Source organism: Rousettus aegyptiacus, unplaced genomic scaffold, assembly GCF_014176215.1.
Source record: "Rousettus aegyptiacus isolate mRouAeg1 unplaced genomic scaffold, mRouAeg1.p scaffold_m13_p_10, whole genome shotgun sequence".
Lineage (NCBI taxonomy): Eukaryota > Metazoa > Chordata > Mammalia > Chiroptera > Pteropodidae > Rousettus > Rousettus aegyptiacus.
Window position 1 is genome coordinate 5,950,271 of NW_023416285.1, and position 14,448 is coordinate 5,964,718.

Genomic DNA, 14,448 nt, shown 5'->3' on the forward strand with positions numbered 1-14,448 from the left:
CTATAGGATATCACATTATTTAGAAAGGATGGTGACGCCTGGATGAGGAAAGGCACCTCGCTGGCTCTGGAGGCGAAGCCCGACCCAAATCAAGAGGCTCTTCTCATCCTTCTTGATCAGTGGATAGTGTCCGGGTGTCTCGCTACAAAACAGGACATTCCAAGCTCTCTGATGCCCCAGTTGTCTGGGAGAAGTCCTCTAGGGCACCAGAACGAACATGGCTTCCTGAGGCCTGCAGGCATTTTATAAAATGTTCACATCTGGTTATGATATTAGGTCCCCTGTGAATGCATTCAGAAATAAAATTCCTTCAAGCAGAAAAGGGATTGTGAGAGCCACACGTGGAAAAATGTATATGTGGCAATTGTACTTTAGCATCTTCAGAAGAGCTTTCCAATAACACAGAGTGAACTTTAGTTCTCAAAATAAAATCTGTTTTGTCTACAGCGCTCATGCCATTATAGCAACAACGAGCAGAAAGCTTGGAGTTCGTGCAGGACTTTGCCAGGTGAGTTTCCCAGTCTGATGATCTGGGCCTCCTTCTAGTTCCTTTGTTCTGCTTCGTGGCTTTGGCCTACATTCAGTGCTGCTGAATTCAGTGACTTTTTTTTTTTTTTTTTTTGATGAAAACAATTACATTTCATGACATCGGTGGATACAGTTGAATGTGGAAAAGAGAAGAACTCTCATCCGTACAGTGAACTGCAGTGGAAAGCCTGCTGCCAACGGCCTCCCGTCTCCCGGAGAAATGCTCAACAATCCCTCCTCGAGACAACCCCAGTCCCGGCCTCTCTCAGAACCCCAAACCAAACTAGTGCAACGATGATAAAACTGACCGTCACAGAGACTTACACTCAGTGATTCACGCACCGGCGAAGGCTCCTTCTGCAGCTCAGCTGTTCGCAAAAAGAAAGAAATCAGGAGAGTGAGTATTGTTTCTGAACCACAGAGAAGGACATTCAGAGATTTTTAGGGTAGTTAGGTAGGAGGGTGTTGCTCAGTGGCCTCGCCGCCTCTGTGAATGATGAAATTCTGACCCATCGTTGCTACAAGCCACGTCCTGGCACACTACCGGAAAAAACACACGAATCGGTGTTGCCTGACTTTTCACAACAGCGGCGGCGATCTGCCAGAGCGCAGGGATTTGCTGTGGTGACAATGTGAAGCTCAGAAGGTGGGGACCTGGGCCGACAGTGTAACGCCTGGTCATTTAAAAACCATCCATCCAAGGAAACGTCAGCTCCTCTCCCCTCAAACGGCAAAGGTCTATTTATGTTCTTCGGAAACTTGAAGCACAAGGTACTGTTTCTACTCAACAATGACAGAGCACACATTTTTCTTTTTAAACAACTTCCTTTTACGTAAGTCGAGCTCTCACCGAACCGCACCTGTACACAGGGATGGGAACTGGAACTGTGGGACCGGAGGACTTCAGAACTCCCCAAATGTTACCTTTTTGACAATTAACAAACGGGATGCTAATTATTTCCACTATAGCACATACACCCACATTTAACTAACGCGTCTGTCCAAGTTTTGGAGAGATTAGTCGTTGTCGGGGTTTTCACACGTCACATGAAGGGCTTACCGGGTCTTGGGGGCTCTTTCTGCACTGCCTGACAGGCCGGCTTATAAGGCTCTCGCTGTCAGACTCTGAAGACTGCCCTTTCCGACAGTGCTGCCTGGGAGGGTCCGCGCCCTGACCGCCCAGACTGTCCTGAGTTAAGGACTGAGACGCAGGACTCACACAGCGCCCCCTCTCTGGCTCTCCGCCCAGTGCACACCTACACGGCCTTCAATATTCCGCTCCAAGACAGTGAGGGTGACGCGTGCTTGTCAAAATTCCAATCTCAGGTATGCATGCTCTGACCCCTTCCTCCCATTTAACTTTTACGGAAATCCTTGGAGAAATGCATAGTTACGTGCATATTGACGTTCACTGTGGCTTTATTTTCAATAGTAACAACTACAAAAACGGGAGGTTACTAAAAGATCTAACGAACAGGAAAATGTATTCCAGATTACTGTTTCAGCTATTCAGCTAACAGATGACATCAGTCTGCATATAGTGACAATGAAGGATGCCCACACCATGTGGCTGAGCAAAAAAACCCAAAAATAAATTATAACACGGTGCCAATACTATGACTTCACTGTTGTCTAACTACAGACTTGTGTCTAGGGGGTATTCATGAGGAGGGGGACTTTATTACACACTTTTCTGTATCTTAATTTCCACACTCGGAGGAAGGAGAGCGACTGGGCCAGCTCACACCCAGGCCTTCCCCAGGCCCGGCGCAGCACAGTGACCCCAAAGCCTCGAGGCTGTCTGTACCGTGGATGGCACCTCCCCCATCTGCACTGTCCATCTGCACTGTATCTGCACGAGCCCCTGGGGGCGGGGCCACACCTGCCACAGCGAGTCCCCACCGCTTCCCCTGGCTGGGTCACGTCCATCACCCCGACGAACAGGTCCATCACCCCGAGGAACAGGGCGGCGGCGACTGCAGGACACAGCGGCTGCCCCTCCAGCACAATGTGGGAACAGAGCACTGGGCTTCAGTCAACCGGTGATTAACGCTCACCTGGTCACAGTGATTAGGTTTGTGCAGACACAGCGACTTAGGATTTCGGCCGAAAATGACAGGAGAGAGATATTTTTCCAGAGGCTGAACCAAGACAATGAACGAGCTACTCAATTTCCTTTCAGCAAATATCTATAAGGTTTTGTTACTTGGAACCAGAATCACCCTGATTATTCTATGTGACTTGTATAGACATTTTGACACTGTATTTTAAAAAAAACACACACACACAGACAACTTGCTTAAATTTGGTCACATACTCTAAGGTTATTATTATGGTTATTATTATTATTTTTTCTAGTTAATGTGCGAATCAGAAGACAAGGTAAAATAATGACTCGGAGTACAAACCAAAAGTAATTATTGTCACGATTCTTCTCATTTCCACTTCCCTAACCCAGAGACCCAGTGGTTCTCAAAGTGTGGCCCAAGGCCCCCGGGGAGCTCCTGAGACCTTCCATTAACGGGTCCACAAGGTCCAAAGCCATTGCCATAACACTCAGATGTTATTCACCTTTTAGACTTGTGAGTACACAATGGAGTCTTCCAGAAGCCACATGACGTACCCACAGCTATCTGAAAAGACTATTTAAATGCAACCATTTAAACGTCTGATGCTGGATTGTTTTCATACACTTCAACCAAAACAACAAATAGCCACAGACCAAATATGGAAATGGATATGAGAAACCAGCTATTTTCTTTCTATTAACCTAGACTTAGAGAGATTTGCAAAAATGTAAAACAATGTCACCTCTCTTACTAAATTTTGTTGTTTTGGAAAACCTAGCTATTCTCCATGAAAAACTATGTTGTTTACGTTAACCTACAGCGAGCTAATTATATTGAATTCAGGCATACTTTATAGCTTTCTCGGTTCTAACTTATTTGGTAAGTGTCAGCAGGTATAATCCATACAACAACGCTCTTTGGAGTCAATGATTTTTAAGAGTGTAAAGTGGTCCTAGGATCAGACTGCGAGAGTTGTTGCCCTAGTCCTCTCTGACACTGAGGCTCCCCCCGGGGGAGTCTGCAGCGGACACTGAAGGCTGCGGCACACAGAGGCAGAGAAGAGGCCACGCAGGCCGGCGGCAGCTTCGGCAGTCACTGGGGCGATGGCCAGAGGTCAAGGGCCAAGAGCGGGGTGGCGCTGGGGTTACAGGCGCCAGGGTTGCACACCTGCCTTTTGGAAAAGAGCTGAGATGACAGCGCCTGGAAGGGCAGGAAGGCGCAGAGGCACGTTTTGGGGATAGAGCAGGAGTTTGCTCAGGGAACTTTCTTTTTGCCACGATGATGTGAAAATACCAGACTGGAACAACCACTTTTGATAAAGTTAATTGACACTTCGTAAGACGACGTAAATGTTAAAAATTCCCACGGCCTGCAGTGTATTATTACGAATCGGATGTTGATTTTCGGTTGCAACGACGGGTAAAAGCGCACGCGAGGAAAACGTAACGGGAACGATGGGTAACAGGCGCTTACCTGTTCCAACTGGCTGTCTCCCACAGGAACTTTCTGACGGCCCTAGAATTTCATGGTTTTTCTCTTCCTCTGATGGTACAAACGTCTGAAAAAGTCCAAAGCACCACAAAAAATAAGTTGACTGAGGATTTTATAACAAGAAGGTAAGACTAGTCTTAAGTGAATTAAACACCTCATAACGACATGAAAGTCTACTTTCAATTCTGTGAATAATTAAAAAAAGCATACATGCTGGTCTTTAAACACGAAAAATAAAAAATCGACCTAGTTCACACTTCGCCCATTGACGGCGCTCCTGCTGCCGGGCCCCAGCCGGCCCTGGCCTCTGTGTCTAGAACACGCCTCTGACTGGAAGGCTCTTTCCTTCCCTCCTCCTCTGGTGCACCTCTACTCTACCTGCAGAGCGCCACTCGGCCGTCCGCCTCCCCGTTCCTCCTGCGGGGTGAGCTGAGCCCCCCGCACTGCTCGCAGCCCCGGCTGGCCGCTGTCTGGCCCCGCATTCTTGCAGGGTGCTATAAGATGGGGCTAGAAAGAAGATATGGAGACCAAACCATGGAAACCTGACTTCAGTCTAAGTGTGGTGGGAAGCCACTGGAAACTGTAGGCAGAGTAATGACATGACCTAATTTATGTCTGTCAAGGCCTTGTAAATTCGCAGGCGGGAGGAGGGGCTGCAGAGGAAGGAAGCCCAGGGGGACCCTGCTGAAGCAGTGGCTTACACTAGGTGCCAATGGTAGAAACGGAAACAGATGGACTCAAGTTATATTCTTAAAATGGAACCTATAAGAATTGGCAGTGGATTTTACATGTGAGGTGACAGGGAGAAACTGAGGGTGATTCTTGGGTTTCTGGTTTGAGTAAATGAGACTGATGATGGCACTATTTACTGAGATTACAGAAGGTTCTTTGCCATCCCTCCCCCCTGGGATGTAACAATACTACTACTCAAGTGCCTTAAATACAGTGAAAACCAAAGCTATATTCTGCTTAGACTCTGCCTAAGTGTGTGTATATATATGAAATGGTCCTTACACCACACACACCTCAACATAACCGAATTATCATACCTCAGTTTCCAGGTTGGCTTTCGGTTCCAATCCTCCCAAAATATCTGATGGAGACTCTTCATTGCCTAATGAAATTCAGACCATTAAACCAATTTCAGAATCTGCTTACAAAACACATCCTCAAACAAAAGGTAACGACTGTTCTTATCTAGCCATGTTCCCTCTGCTGTTTCCTTCTGCGGTCAGTAGGAAACAATTAAAAGGGTGTATAAAAAAAGGCCCAGAAGAAAGGCGGGGTCATTTACTTTTTTGAGGGGGTGGAGTGAGGGGAGGGATATGTGAAATTACCAGTTTCCTGCTGGTAAGATGACTGCCCAGAAGGAATGATACAATATTACCTGTGGAGAAATCGTTTTCCGGTGCCTTTTCTACAGTGACCTGTATTAAGTTGGTCCCTGAAAGAAAATGTTCTGGGCAACCGAGGAACACTCTTGAAAAAGAAAGGAATTTACAAATAGCCTCACTTTGCTTGCTTTATGGACACAGCAAAATTAACACAGTGTTAAAAAACTGTGAGGTAGGTAGACACGTAGACAGACAGACACACACACACACACACACACACACACCCACCCACCCACCCACCCAGGTGGGGGGGTGGATTTTCTCTGGTGGAGACAAGTCCATCCCGGTCTGGGACTTTTCTTTCTCTCCCCTGTCCTCCTACAATTTGTGGCTTTCCAGGTCCTCTCACCTGCCCACACATAAGCCTCCAGAGAAAACTTTTCCTTTCTCCAAGAGGCTGCAGGCTTTTCCTTGCTAAAGTTATTTTACTTTTGTTCCTTCAGGGAAAAAAAGGGGGCGAAGAGGAAGGAGCAATAGATTGCAGCAACAATTAGGTCACAAAAACTTGTAGAGCAGTCAATTTACCCAGGCTAAATGAAAGAAAAAATTTAAAGTTGCTTATTTTAACCCTTGGAACATTTTTTAATGTCTCCTGTTTAAGTCTTTATAACACATGAAACTAAATCTAATGGCCTGTTTTCCGAGGCTGTGTCAGATGATACTTAAGGTCCGTTCCGGTTTAAAAGTCCAGCGGGCTACAATTCGTACAGCCCGGATGGGAAAACAATCAATGTCCCTGAGCCCCCCAAGTCCCACCCGCGTCCCTTTGAGTCCTCACTGCCTCCTGTGCTTAACCCCACTCTGAGGACCTGCCACACTAGGGCCACGGCCTGCTTACACCGTACGGCTGGTTCACAGCTGTCTTCCCGTTCTGCCTACTCGTCTCTGCATCTTGGGCCTAGCGCGGTGGTAGTTGGATGGTGTCAGCGACGACTGGGCTCAAAGGCCACCCCTTGAAAGTTACTGACCATTTCTAACAAAACCAGCGCTCTGAACTCTGTCAGGACACGTTTCATTTCTCTTTCACCCATTTCTCTTTCTTAACCAGAAACTGATTTTACCTGAATAATAAGCTCAGTTAAAAAAAACCAAAACACAAAAACGTGCTCCCTTGACTAAGCAGCCAGCTGGGCTGAACTGACACACACTGCAAATCTCTAAGTCGGCTGAGAGTTGAAATGACGCCTGTTTTTGTACTATTATCCCCATTTCATACAACGGAAAACTGAGGTGCAGGGGTAATCGTTTTCTAAAAGGCACCCAAATACCAAGCAAGTTACTTAAATTCTGTGAACCTATTTGCTCATTTGTAAAATAAGGGTGATAAAAAAATACTCATTTCACAGGGCTGTTGTAAGGTAGCCTTCGCTCTGATGACAACCTGAGGTCCACGAGTTCTAGTAACTTGCAGCAGCCCTGCTGATGACGCCCGGCTAGCTGGCTGCATCCCCCAGCCCGCCACTGCCTTCCTCGCCCTTGAGAGATGGGTCTAAGGCTTTACGCTTTTAAACACAAGTTTCTTTTAGAGAAGCCTGATCTTCAAGTCTAATGAGCTATTTTGTGACTTTCTGGAACCCAGACCATCTTTTGGAAGGCTGTCTTAGATGTACTCTACACACAACCACCTCTGCAGAAGGCTAAAATTTGCAATTAGAGAGATTCTCACCTATGTCACCCGCATTTTCTTCTGAAGAAACAGTGCCCTCGGGGTCTCCGTCCTTGGGGAATGTTTTCCTCAAGCCACCTCCCGTTTCCTCAGTGGACACCTGGGCGGTGCACCCGCCGCCGCCGTGATCAGCGGGTCCGGTCACACCCTGCTCACACCTGGGCGCTGGCGGAGCCGCGGCGCCGGCAGCCGGAGGGGCTGGATGGGGAGGCGCAAAGTCTGACTCTTGACCATTAGCGCACTCAGAGGCGGTGGCCTTCGCGCTGCCCTCGGGCCCCCGCTGGCCGGCAGGAAGGGAGGGCTGTGCCGCCGCAGCGTCCTTGCCATGTGGCGCGTCACTGGCTACTTTAGCGCCGGTGCTCACTGCTGTCAAAGAGCGGACGTGGACGGAGCCCTCCGCCGTGTGCCCGGACGTCTGCTCTGGTCCCCTCCGACTGGCAGGGGAGTCGGCCGTGCTCTCCAAGCCCCTCCCTGCTGAGCAAGGCGCTGCGGTGCTGTCCCTCGCCACCCCTGCCTCGTGGCTTTTCTCCTTCCTCTGGACAGAGCTCAACGACGCACTCCCGTCCTCCAGCTGGCCTGCCCCTGCAGAGGGCGCCCCGAAAGGCCCTTCTCCTGCGCTGGGCCCAGGACGCTGGGGGCAGTTCTCGGCCGGCGGGCTGGGCAGAGGGACCTCGCCCTTGCCGTCCTTCGCGGCGGCCGGGCCGTCTCTTCCTTCTGGGTTGCTGGCGGCCCGCCGACTCTCCTCGTGCCCGTGCAGGCCGGTGACGGTCGGCGCGCACTCGGCCGTGCTGGTGGAGATGATGGCGGTGTCGCTCGAGTCCTCCGTTCTCGTGGCGGTGGGCTGATCGTCGTCGTGCGGGGCGGCACCCCTCATGGCCGCTTCGCGGCCTTCAGAGGTGCTCGTGGAAATCATGGCGGTGTCGCTTATCTCCTCGGCTGGCGTGACCGAGGGGCGGAGCTCCTGCCGAGGGGCGGCACTGGACACCGGGCCCTCGCAGTCTTCCCCGGAGCTCGTCGAGATGATGGCGCTCCCGTCCTTCTCCTCCAGGACGGTCAGCGATCGCTCATCTTCGCTCTCCGCGGCTGCCCCGGAGATGGAGGCCTCGCACCCCTCCGCGATGCTGGTGGAAATGAGGGCGCACTCGTCTCTGTCGTCCTTGCTGGTGGAGGCGCGGGGGCGGTCCGCGTCCGCGCTGGGCGTGGGCCCCTCGAAGTCGTCGGCGCTCGGCGAGCTCGGGCCTGTCGCGCGCGCCTCCACGGCCGCCGCGGGCTGCTGACTGCCGGCACACGTGACGGTGGCCGCGCTCGAGACGGGGACGTCTAAGTCCCCGATGCTCGTGGAAATCAGGGCGCACTCGTCCTTGTCCTCGCCGCCCGCGCCGGCACTGGGCATGGGGGCCTCGAAGTCCTCCGCGTCGGCCGTGGCGCTGCCCGCGGTCTCCTCCGTCGGCAGGGCGGCCGTGCGGGCCGCCCCCGTGTCCCCGGCCGCGCCCGGCTGCCTGGCGCCATCGCCCGCCGTGCTGGTGGGAATCAGCAGGCCTGCGCCTCGGCTTCCGCCCGCGGCCGCGCGCGTCTGGTCGGCGCCGCTGGCGGTGGTGGCCGCGAGGCCGTCGCACTCTTCGTTTTCCACGGAGGTGATGACGCCTTCGTCCTCTTTTCCGCCCGGCGACGAGCGACGCGCTTCGCACTCCAGGGCTGCGGCGGTCACGAGCCCGTCGCCACTGCCCCCCACCAGGCCCGGGGACGTGGTGCTGCCTCCCGCTTTGTCCTTCCTGGCGAGCTGGCTGTCACCGAGCGCGGCAGCGGCGCTGGCCCCGGGGCCCTCGCGGGCGGCGGGTGCCGCCGCGCCGGTCACGCTGCTCTCCACCAGGCCCTTGGCGCTGGAGCAGATCTCGGCCTCTGCGTCCTTGCCCCTCGCGGCGCCGCTGCGGCTGTCCACGCCGCCCTCGAGCGCCCCGGCGGCGGCCGCCCCGGCCTCCGCGGCCGCCAGCGCCGCCGCGGTGCCCACGCGAGCGTCCCCCGCCTCCGCGCTGCCGCAGACGGGCGCGCCTTCGCCCTCCTCCTCCGCGCCCGCGCCCGCCGCCGCGGGCCCGACCTCGTTGCCCCTCCCAGTGCTGGTCACGACGCCCTCGCCCTCGTCGTCCTCCTCCTTGGCGCCCGTGCTGGTGACAACGCCCTCGTCGTCGCAGGGCCCGGCCGCGGCCGACGGCGCGTTCGTGGCTTCTTCGGCGACCGTGCTGTCCATCGCGCTCTCCCCGCTGTCCTCGGACTCAGCGCCGCGGGCGCAGCCGTCGCCGCCGTCCTCGGAGCCGGAGCAGCTGGCCGGGCGCTCGCCGTCCTCCTCCGTGATCCCCGTGCTGGTGACGGCGCTCTCGCCCTCCGCGCCGTCGTTCGCAGAGCCGTCTCCCCCTTGGGGGGCCCCGGCGCCCGGGGGCGCGCCCGTGTCCAGCAGCGCCGCGGCCGCGCCCGTGACCGCGCGCTCCGCCTGCGGCCCCGCGCCCGTCACCGCGCACGTGGCAAAGCCGTCGCTGCCCCTCGCGGCCGCCGTACACGTCACGGTGCCCTCGGGGTCCTTCTTGGGGCCCGTTCTCGCCACGTCTCTCCGGAACCCATCCAGCTCTTCACTGCTTAACGAGGCCTCGTGTATTTCTGTCCCTGCGCTCGTCACGGCGCCGTCGCTCTCACCTTCGCTAGCGAAAGCGACAGTCCGTCCGCCGAGCTCTGCGTCTCCGCTGGAAGAGCCGCCGCACTTCTCTTCGGAGCCCGCACTGGTCACGGCATCGTCCTTCTCGTCTGTCGCGGCGCTGGTGGCGCGGTCCCCCGCCGCACCGGCCTGCGCGGTGGCCGGCTCTGCGGCCCGGCCCTCGGACTCGGCCACGGCGCACTCTCCGCTCTCGCCCTCCTTGGTGCTCGTGAGGAAAGGCTCGCTGTCCGCGAGGCCCTCCGTGACCACGGCGCCGCCCTCCTCGGCCGCGGCGAAGACCGTGCACTCGCTGGCCTCGGCCGCGACCCGGGGACGGGTGTGTCGGGCGCGGGCCCCCGTCACGAGGCCCTCGTCTGCCTCGATGCTCGTGCACGGCACGGCCGCCGCCCCCTCGCCTGCTTCGGAGGAAGTGGCGGTGGCGTTCCCGGCTTTCCCCAGGTTCAAGCAGGTGCCTGCGTCCTCGCCCTCAGTGCTCGTGGTGATGGAAGTCTTTTCTGCGCTGCCAGACGCCGCGGTCACAGTCCCGGTCCGTCTGCCCCTCTGGGGAGGAACCGAGGCGGCCGCGCTACCTCCAGCACTGGTGTCCACCTCGCTGTCCTCATCCCGTCTTCCAACGGCACAGGACGCGTTTTCCGCCTCACCGGGGCCGTGACTGAGCTTAGCTTCAACGGTTTCAGCATCTTCTTTGGTACTCACGCCCACGACGTGGTCGACAGCGATGCCATCCTTTCTGCCACTCTGCGCCGCGGTTCTAACTGCCTGCTTTGCAGTGGGCTCGGTACTTAAGCCACTCTCTTTCCTGCCCATGTCCTTGGAGCCACCTTCTCTGCTAACACATTCATTTTCCGTGACTGTGTCTGTTAACTCCGCGCCAAGAGGCACGTTTACTTTTCCTAGTGCACTGTGCACTGTGGCGGCCTGGGAACCTTCTGGAATGTGTCTTTTGCTACCTAGGCCGGCTTTCGCTGGTGCATCTGCAGTGGAAACTGCACCCCCTTCTCTGCTGTCGCTTGTCCTAGGGACTTCTGGTTCCCTAACAGTCAGACTTTGGTTAGGGCTGTTGGTGTGGTCTGCAAGCAAGGCGCTGGCAGTGCCACCTTCGAGAACAGTTCCTCTGTCACCTCCAGGAACTCCACCCGAATCCTGAGACTGTGTCTGAGGCGCAGCAGTCGCTGCACTTGGGGACGGTGAGGGCTCTAAATCTGTGGAATGTTCAAGAACAGCATCTCTTTGAGTAACACACTCCTCAGTGGCTCTTGTGTGTTTTGAGGTCCTTGGTGCCCTATCGCTCTCTGACAGGGCGCGAGGCTCCACCTTCTGACCCGCTGCAGAGTCTACACTCGCTTCACGGGCTCCTTGTTGAGTGGGCTCTTTCTCTCCGGCGTCTGCTTTGGACGCGGCACTCTGGACATGCGCCTTCTTGGTCAGGGCGCTTTTATGGTCAGCATGCTTTTCAGAATTACCAATGAGTCCTGTTCCACGTCCCGATTTAGAGGCGGGAGCTGCTGGTTTTGTGTCTACTGGGGAAGTTCTCGATTCGTCCCTTAGCGCTGTGGCTGCAGGGTTTTTTGTCGCGTTCTCAGAGTCGGTGTCCGGCGGGGGACCGTCACTGCTGCTCTCCTGGGCTTTACATCCTTCAGGCACGTTTTCCACAGCGGGCTCGGAATCCACTTCCATCGGCTCTGGTTCAGGGATCGAGGTGGCATCGCCACTCTTTTTTGGTCTCTGAAGGGAGGAAGTACTCGGAGTGGCCAAAGCGTTTGCTGCTTTTTCTTCTCCTTTGGTCATTTCTTGGGACGAGCTTCCTCTTCGGTTTTCACACAGCCTTCTGCTTAATTTCTTTTCCGTGGCTGAGCTATTCCCCCTGGCCTTTTCGTGATTACTGTCACCTTCTCTACCATCCTTGTCGTCTGATTTGTTTTCCTCCTTCTTTTTCACATCCTTACTACTGTGCTTTAAGCTTCTGCTTTTGTGTCCGTCTGATAACTTCCTCTCAAGTCTGGAGGAGCTCGCATCCTTCTCACCCTTATGTTTCTCCTTTGCTAACGGCAGCTTAGCTCGGTGACCAGCGTCCTTCTGCGTGCTGTGTGCCGAAGAAGCGGCACTCTCTGACCCAGGTTCAAAGCCGGTTTCCTCAGAAGACTTGTCCTCCACTTTAGACTTCCGCGGTCTCTCTAGGTCATTTTCTTCTGTGATTTTCTCCTTCTCTGGCTTGGGAGTGGCTGTTTGCTTTGTGACACCTTCTTGCAATTCTGTATCAACGACTCGTAACTGTTTGCCTTGACTTTTGGATTTGGACTTCAACACCAGTTTCTCCTCTGTCAAGCTCTTTGTTCTTCGCTTCTCCTTGTGAACATCTTCTGGTTTTGAGTTATTATCCGCATTAGTCGAGTCCGTGTCACACTTGCCCTCTGAATAACTGTCGCTTCTTCTCTGTAATGTGATTCCATGTTGCTTGGAACTCAGAGAATCTTTCTGAATTTTAGAATCACTTGATCTTCTTGATTTGTGTTCAGCCTTCGTTTTTTCTGTTGACAGGTGTCTCTCTTTTTTGTTGTTTTCTTTACGAACGTTCTCATCGGTTTTTATAATATATTCAGAAACTGGCTTTCCATCTTTGCCTAAAACTGATAATTTCCTTTCATTCCTATGCTTACTTTTTCGTTCAGCTTTCTCATCTGCAGAAGGCTTGGTTTGCGGACTCGGCTTTTGAATACTTTCATCGACTTTTAACCCTCTCTCAGCGGGGTGAAGCTCCGCCTCATCCCCCGTTTTATGCGCACTGTCCCCTTTATGTTTATGTTTCACAGACACTTTGTCTTCCGACAGAGTTTTCTCTTTTTCAGGCTTCTCCTTGGAGGACTTTGCCTCTTTCTTAGGTGGGTTTTTCACATGTGGTGTTTCAGAATCATCTTTCTTCAGATGCTTTTCGTTTTTGACTGAGCTTTTCTGTTTCTGGGGTTCTTCTGAGCCCGCGTCTGAGCGCTCCGCTGGCCTTTTCCCATCTCGCGCGTCCGTCTCTTCCTGTGCCCCTTCCACCACGACGGGGGTCGATGTCCGTCTTTTATGTTCTCTTTCTAGTTTAGATTCATTTTTGTTTTCATCAGCTGAATGCAAAGACTCTGAGAGTCTCCGGGTAGGTTTGCTGGGTTCACTCTTTGCATGAACATGCTTCGAATCTTTGGAAGTAGACACCTTTTCCTTTTCGCAATGCTGTGAGAAAGTAAAGGTTAAAATGTAAGTCGGTTTTTACATTCGAATTTAACACCTGGGTGCATTTAATAGGTTGAGTGCTGTCACATATTTTACACCTTACTTAATCTTTTTACGCGGCCTGTGGTAGGGATCATAAACTTCATTTTATGTACCAAGAATGTGGAGCTGGGCATGATTCAATAACTTGAAGAGTTTAGCTGATGTCATTTTAAGTCTAGTACTTTTCCTACTATGTCGCAGTTATCATTACAGAGACTAGTTATTTCTCTGGAGATCTGTCCATGCATTTAGGCCTTTTGTCACTCTCAGTCAGTAGAGCCCGCAAATGCCCAGTAGTCATTAATAAACAGAAACTAAATGAATGACAATCCAATGTTCTTTTCGGTCCAAGAACATGACACCTAATGTTAAAGTCAATTGAAAAATTTTATACTGAAACAAAGGTTTCCTATATATTTATTTAAAAACCAGATTTATGGAGAGACCTCATGAATTTAGGCTACTTGGTGGATAGTCTACTTAGAATGGTTCATGTGCACACAGTAACTCACAATATCGGTAACCAGGTCCTATAAAATGGATGTGTACATTTCTGCAGCCCAGGGAAGATACGCAGAACTCACAGCATCTAAGCCTGCCCCTTCTACCCGCAGAATGGCAGAGATTAGTGTTAAGGAGTGAATGGTGACTAAACACGCTCTGATAGAGACTTGCTGACTACTAGTCCTCAGAAAGACCTCTGTCTCTGGGTTGTTTACCACTACACCTCCTTACAATTTACACAAAGATTAATGCACTTGCCCTGATATAGGGACAAGGACATAGCAAGATCTTAAAAAAATACTTTAAAATTCAATTCCTCAAAGAAAGAACTAAGAAGAATTTCATCAACCTAATTTTATGGTAAGTTCTAACCAATTAATGTGAATAAAAATTTGAGATCATTTGTCAAAGGAATTTATCACCAAATAAAGTTAAATATTTAAAAATATGCCATCGAAATATCAGGACATACTTAAACATGCCTCAAATTTCTGAGTAAAGAAATGAAGATTGTTTATTAGCTATGAATAAACAGTCACTAAATTATTAGTTTTCTCCCTTAAAAGTGTTAAGATAGCTTGGCTAAAGAATTATAAAACTGACATTATAAATAGGATTTAAAACCAATGAAAGCAAAAGTTTACCCCAAGAAAAAAATCCAAAAAGGTGAAGAAATGTCCCCATTACACGTATTTTTACTATTCAAAAGGATCAGATCTGGGAAATAATCTAAGTGCTCAACTATAAAGAAACGCTTATATTATGGTATCGCCATTCACTATATATATAACATGAGGCAATTGTTAAATATGACGAGTAGGAAGCTTACGGGTAACA

General features: G+C 52.2%; 1 protein-coding gene across 2 annotated transcripts in view; it reads right to left on the reverse strand.

The window, feature by feature from the left end:
* The window catches only part of BOD1L1 (biorientation of chromosomes in cell division 1 like 1), a 48,947-nt gene that overhangs the window by 16,645 nt on the left and 17,854 nt on the right, over nt 1-14,448 (reverse strand). For both annotated transcript variants that reach the window (XM_016138405.2, XM_036227516.1), the window contains exons 10-13: nt 7,149-13,065; nt 5,138-5,202; nt 4,071-4,155; nt 853-896 (exon numbers count right to left, since the gene is read on the reverse strand). In XM_016138405.2, the coding sequence (XP_015993891.2) occupies nt 853-896; nt 4,071-4,155; nt 5,138-5,202; nt 7,149-13,065 (6,111 nt within the window). The remainder of the gene's footprint in view (nt 1-852; nt 897-4,070; nt 4,156-5,137; nt 5,203-7,148; nt 13,066-14,448) is intronic.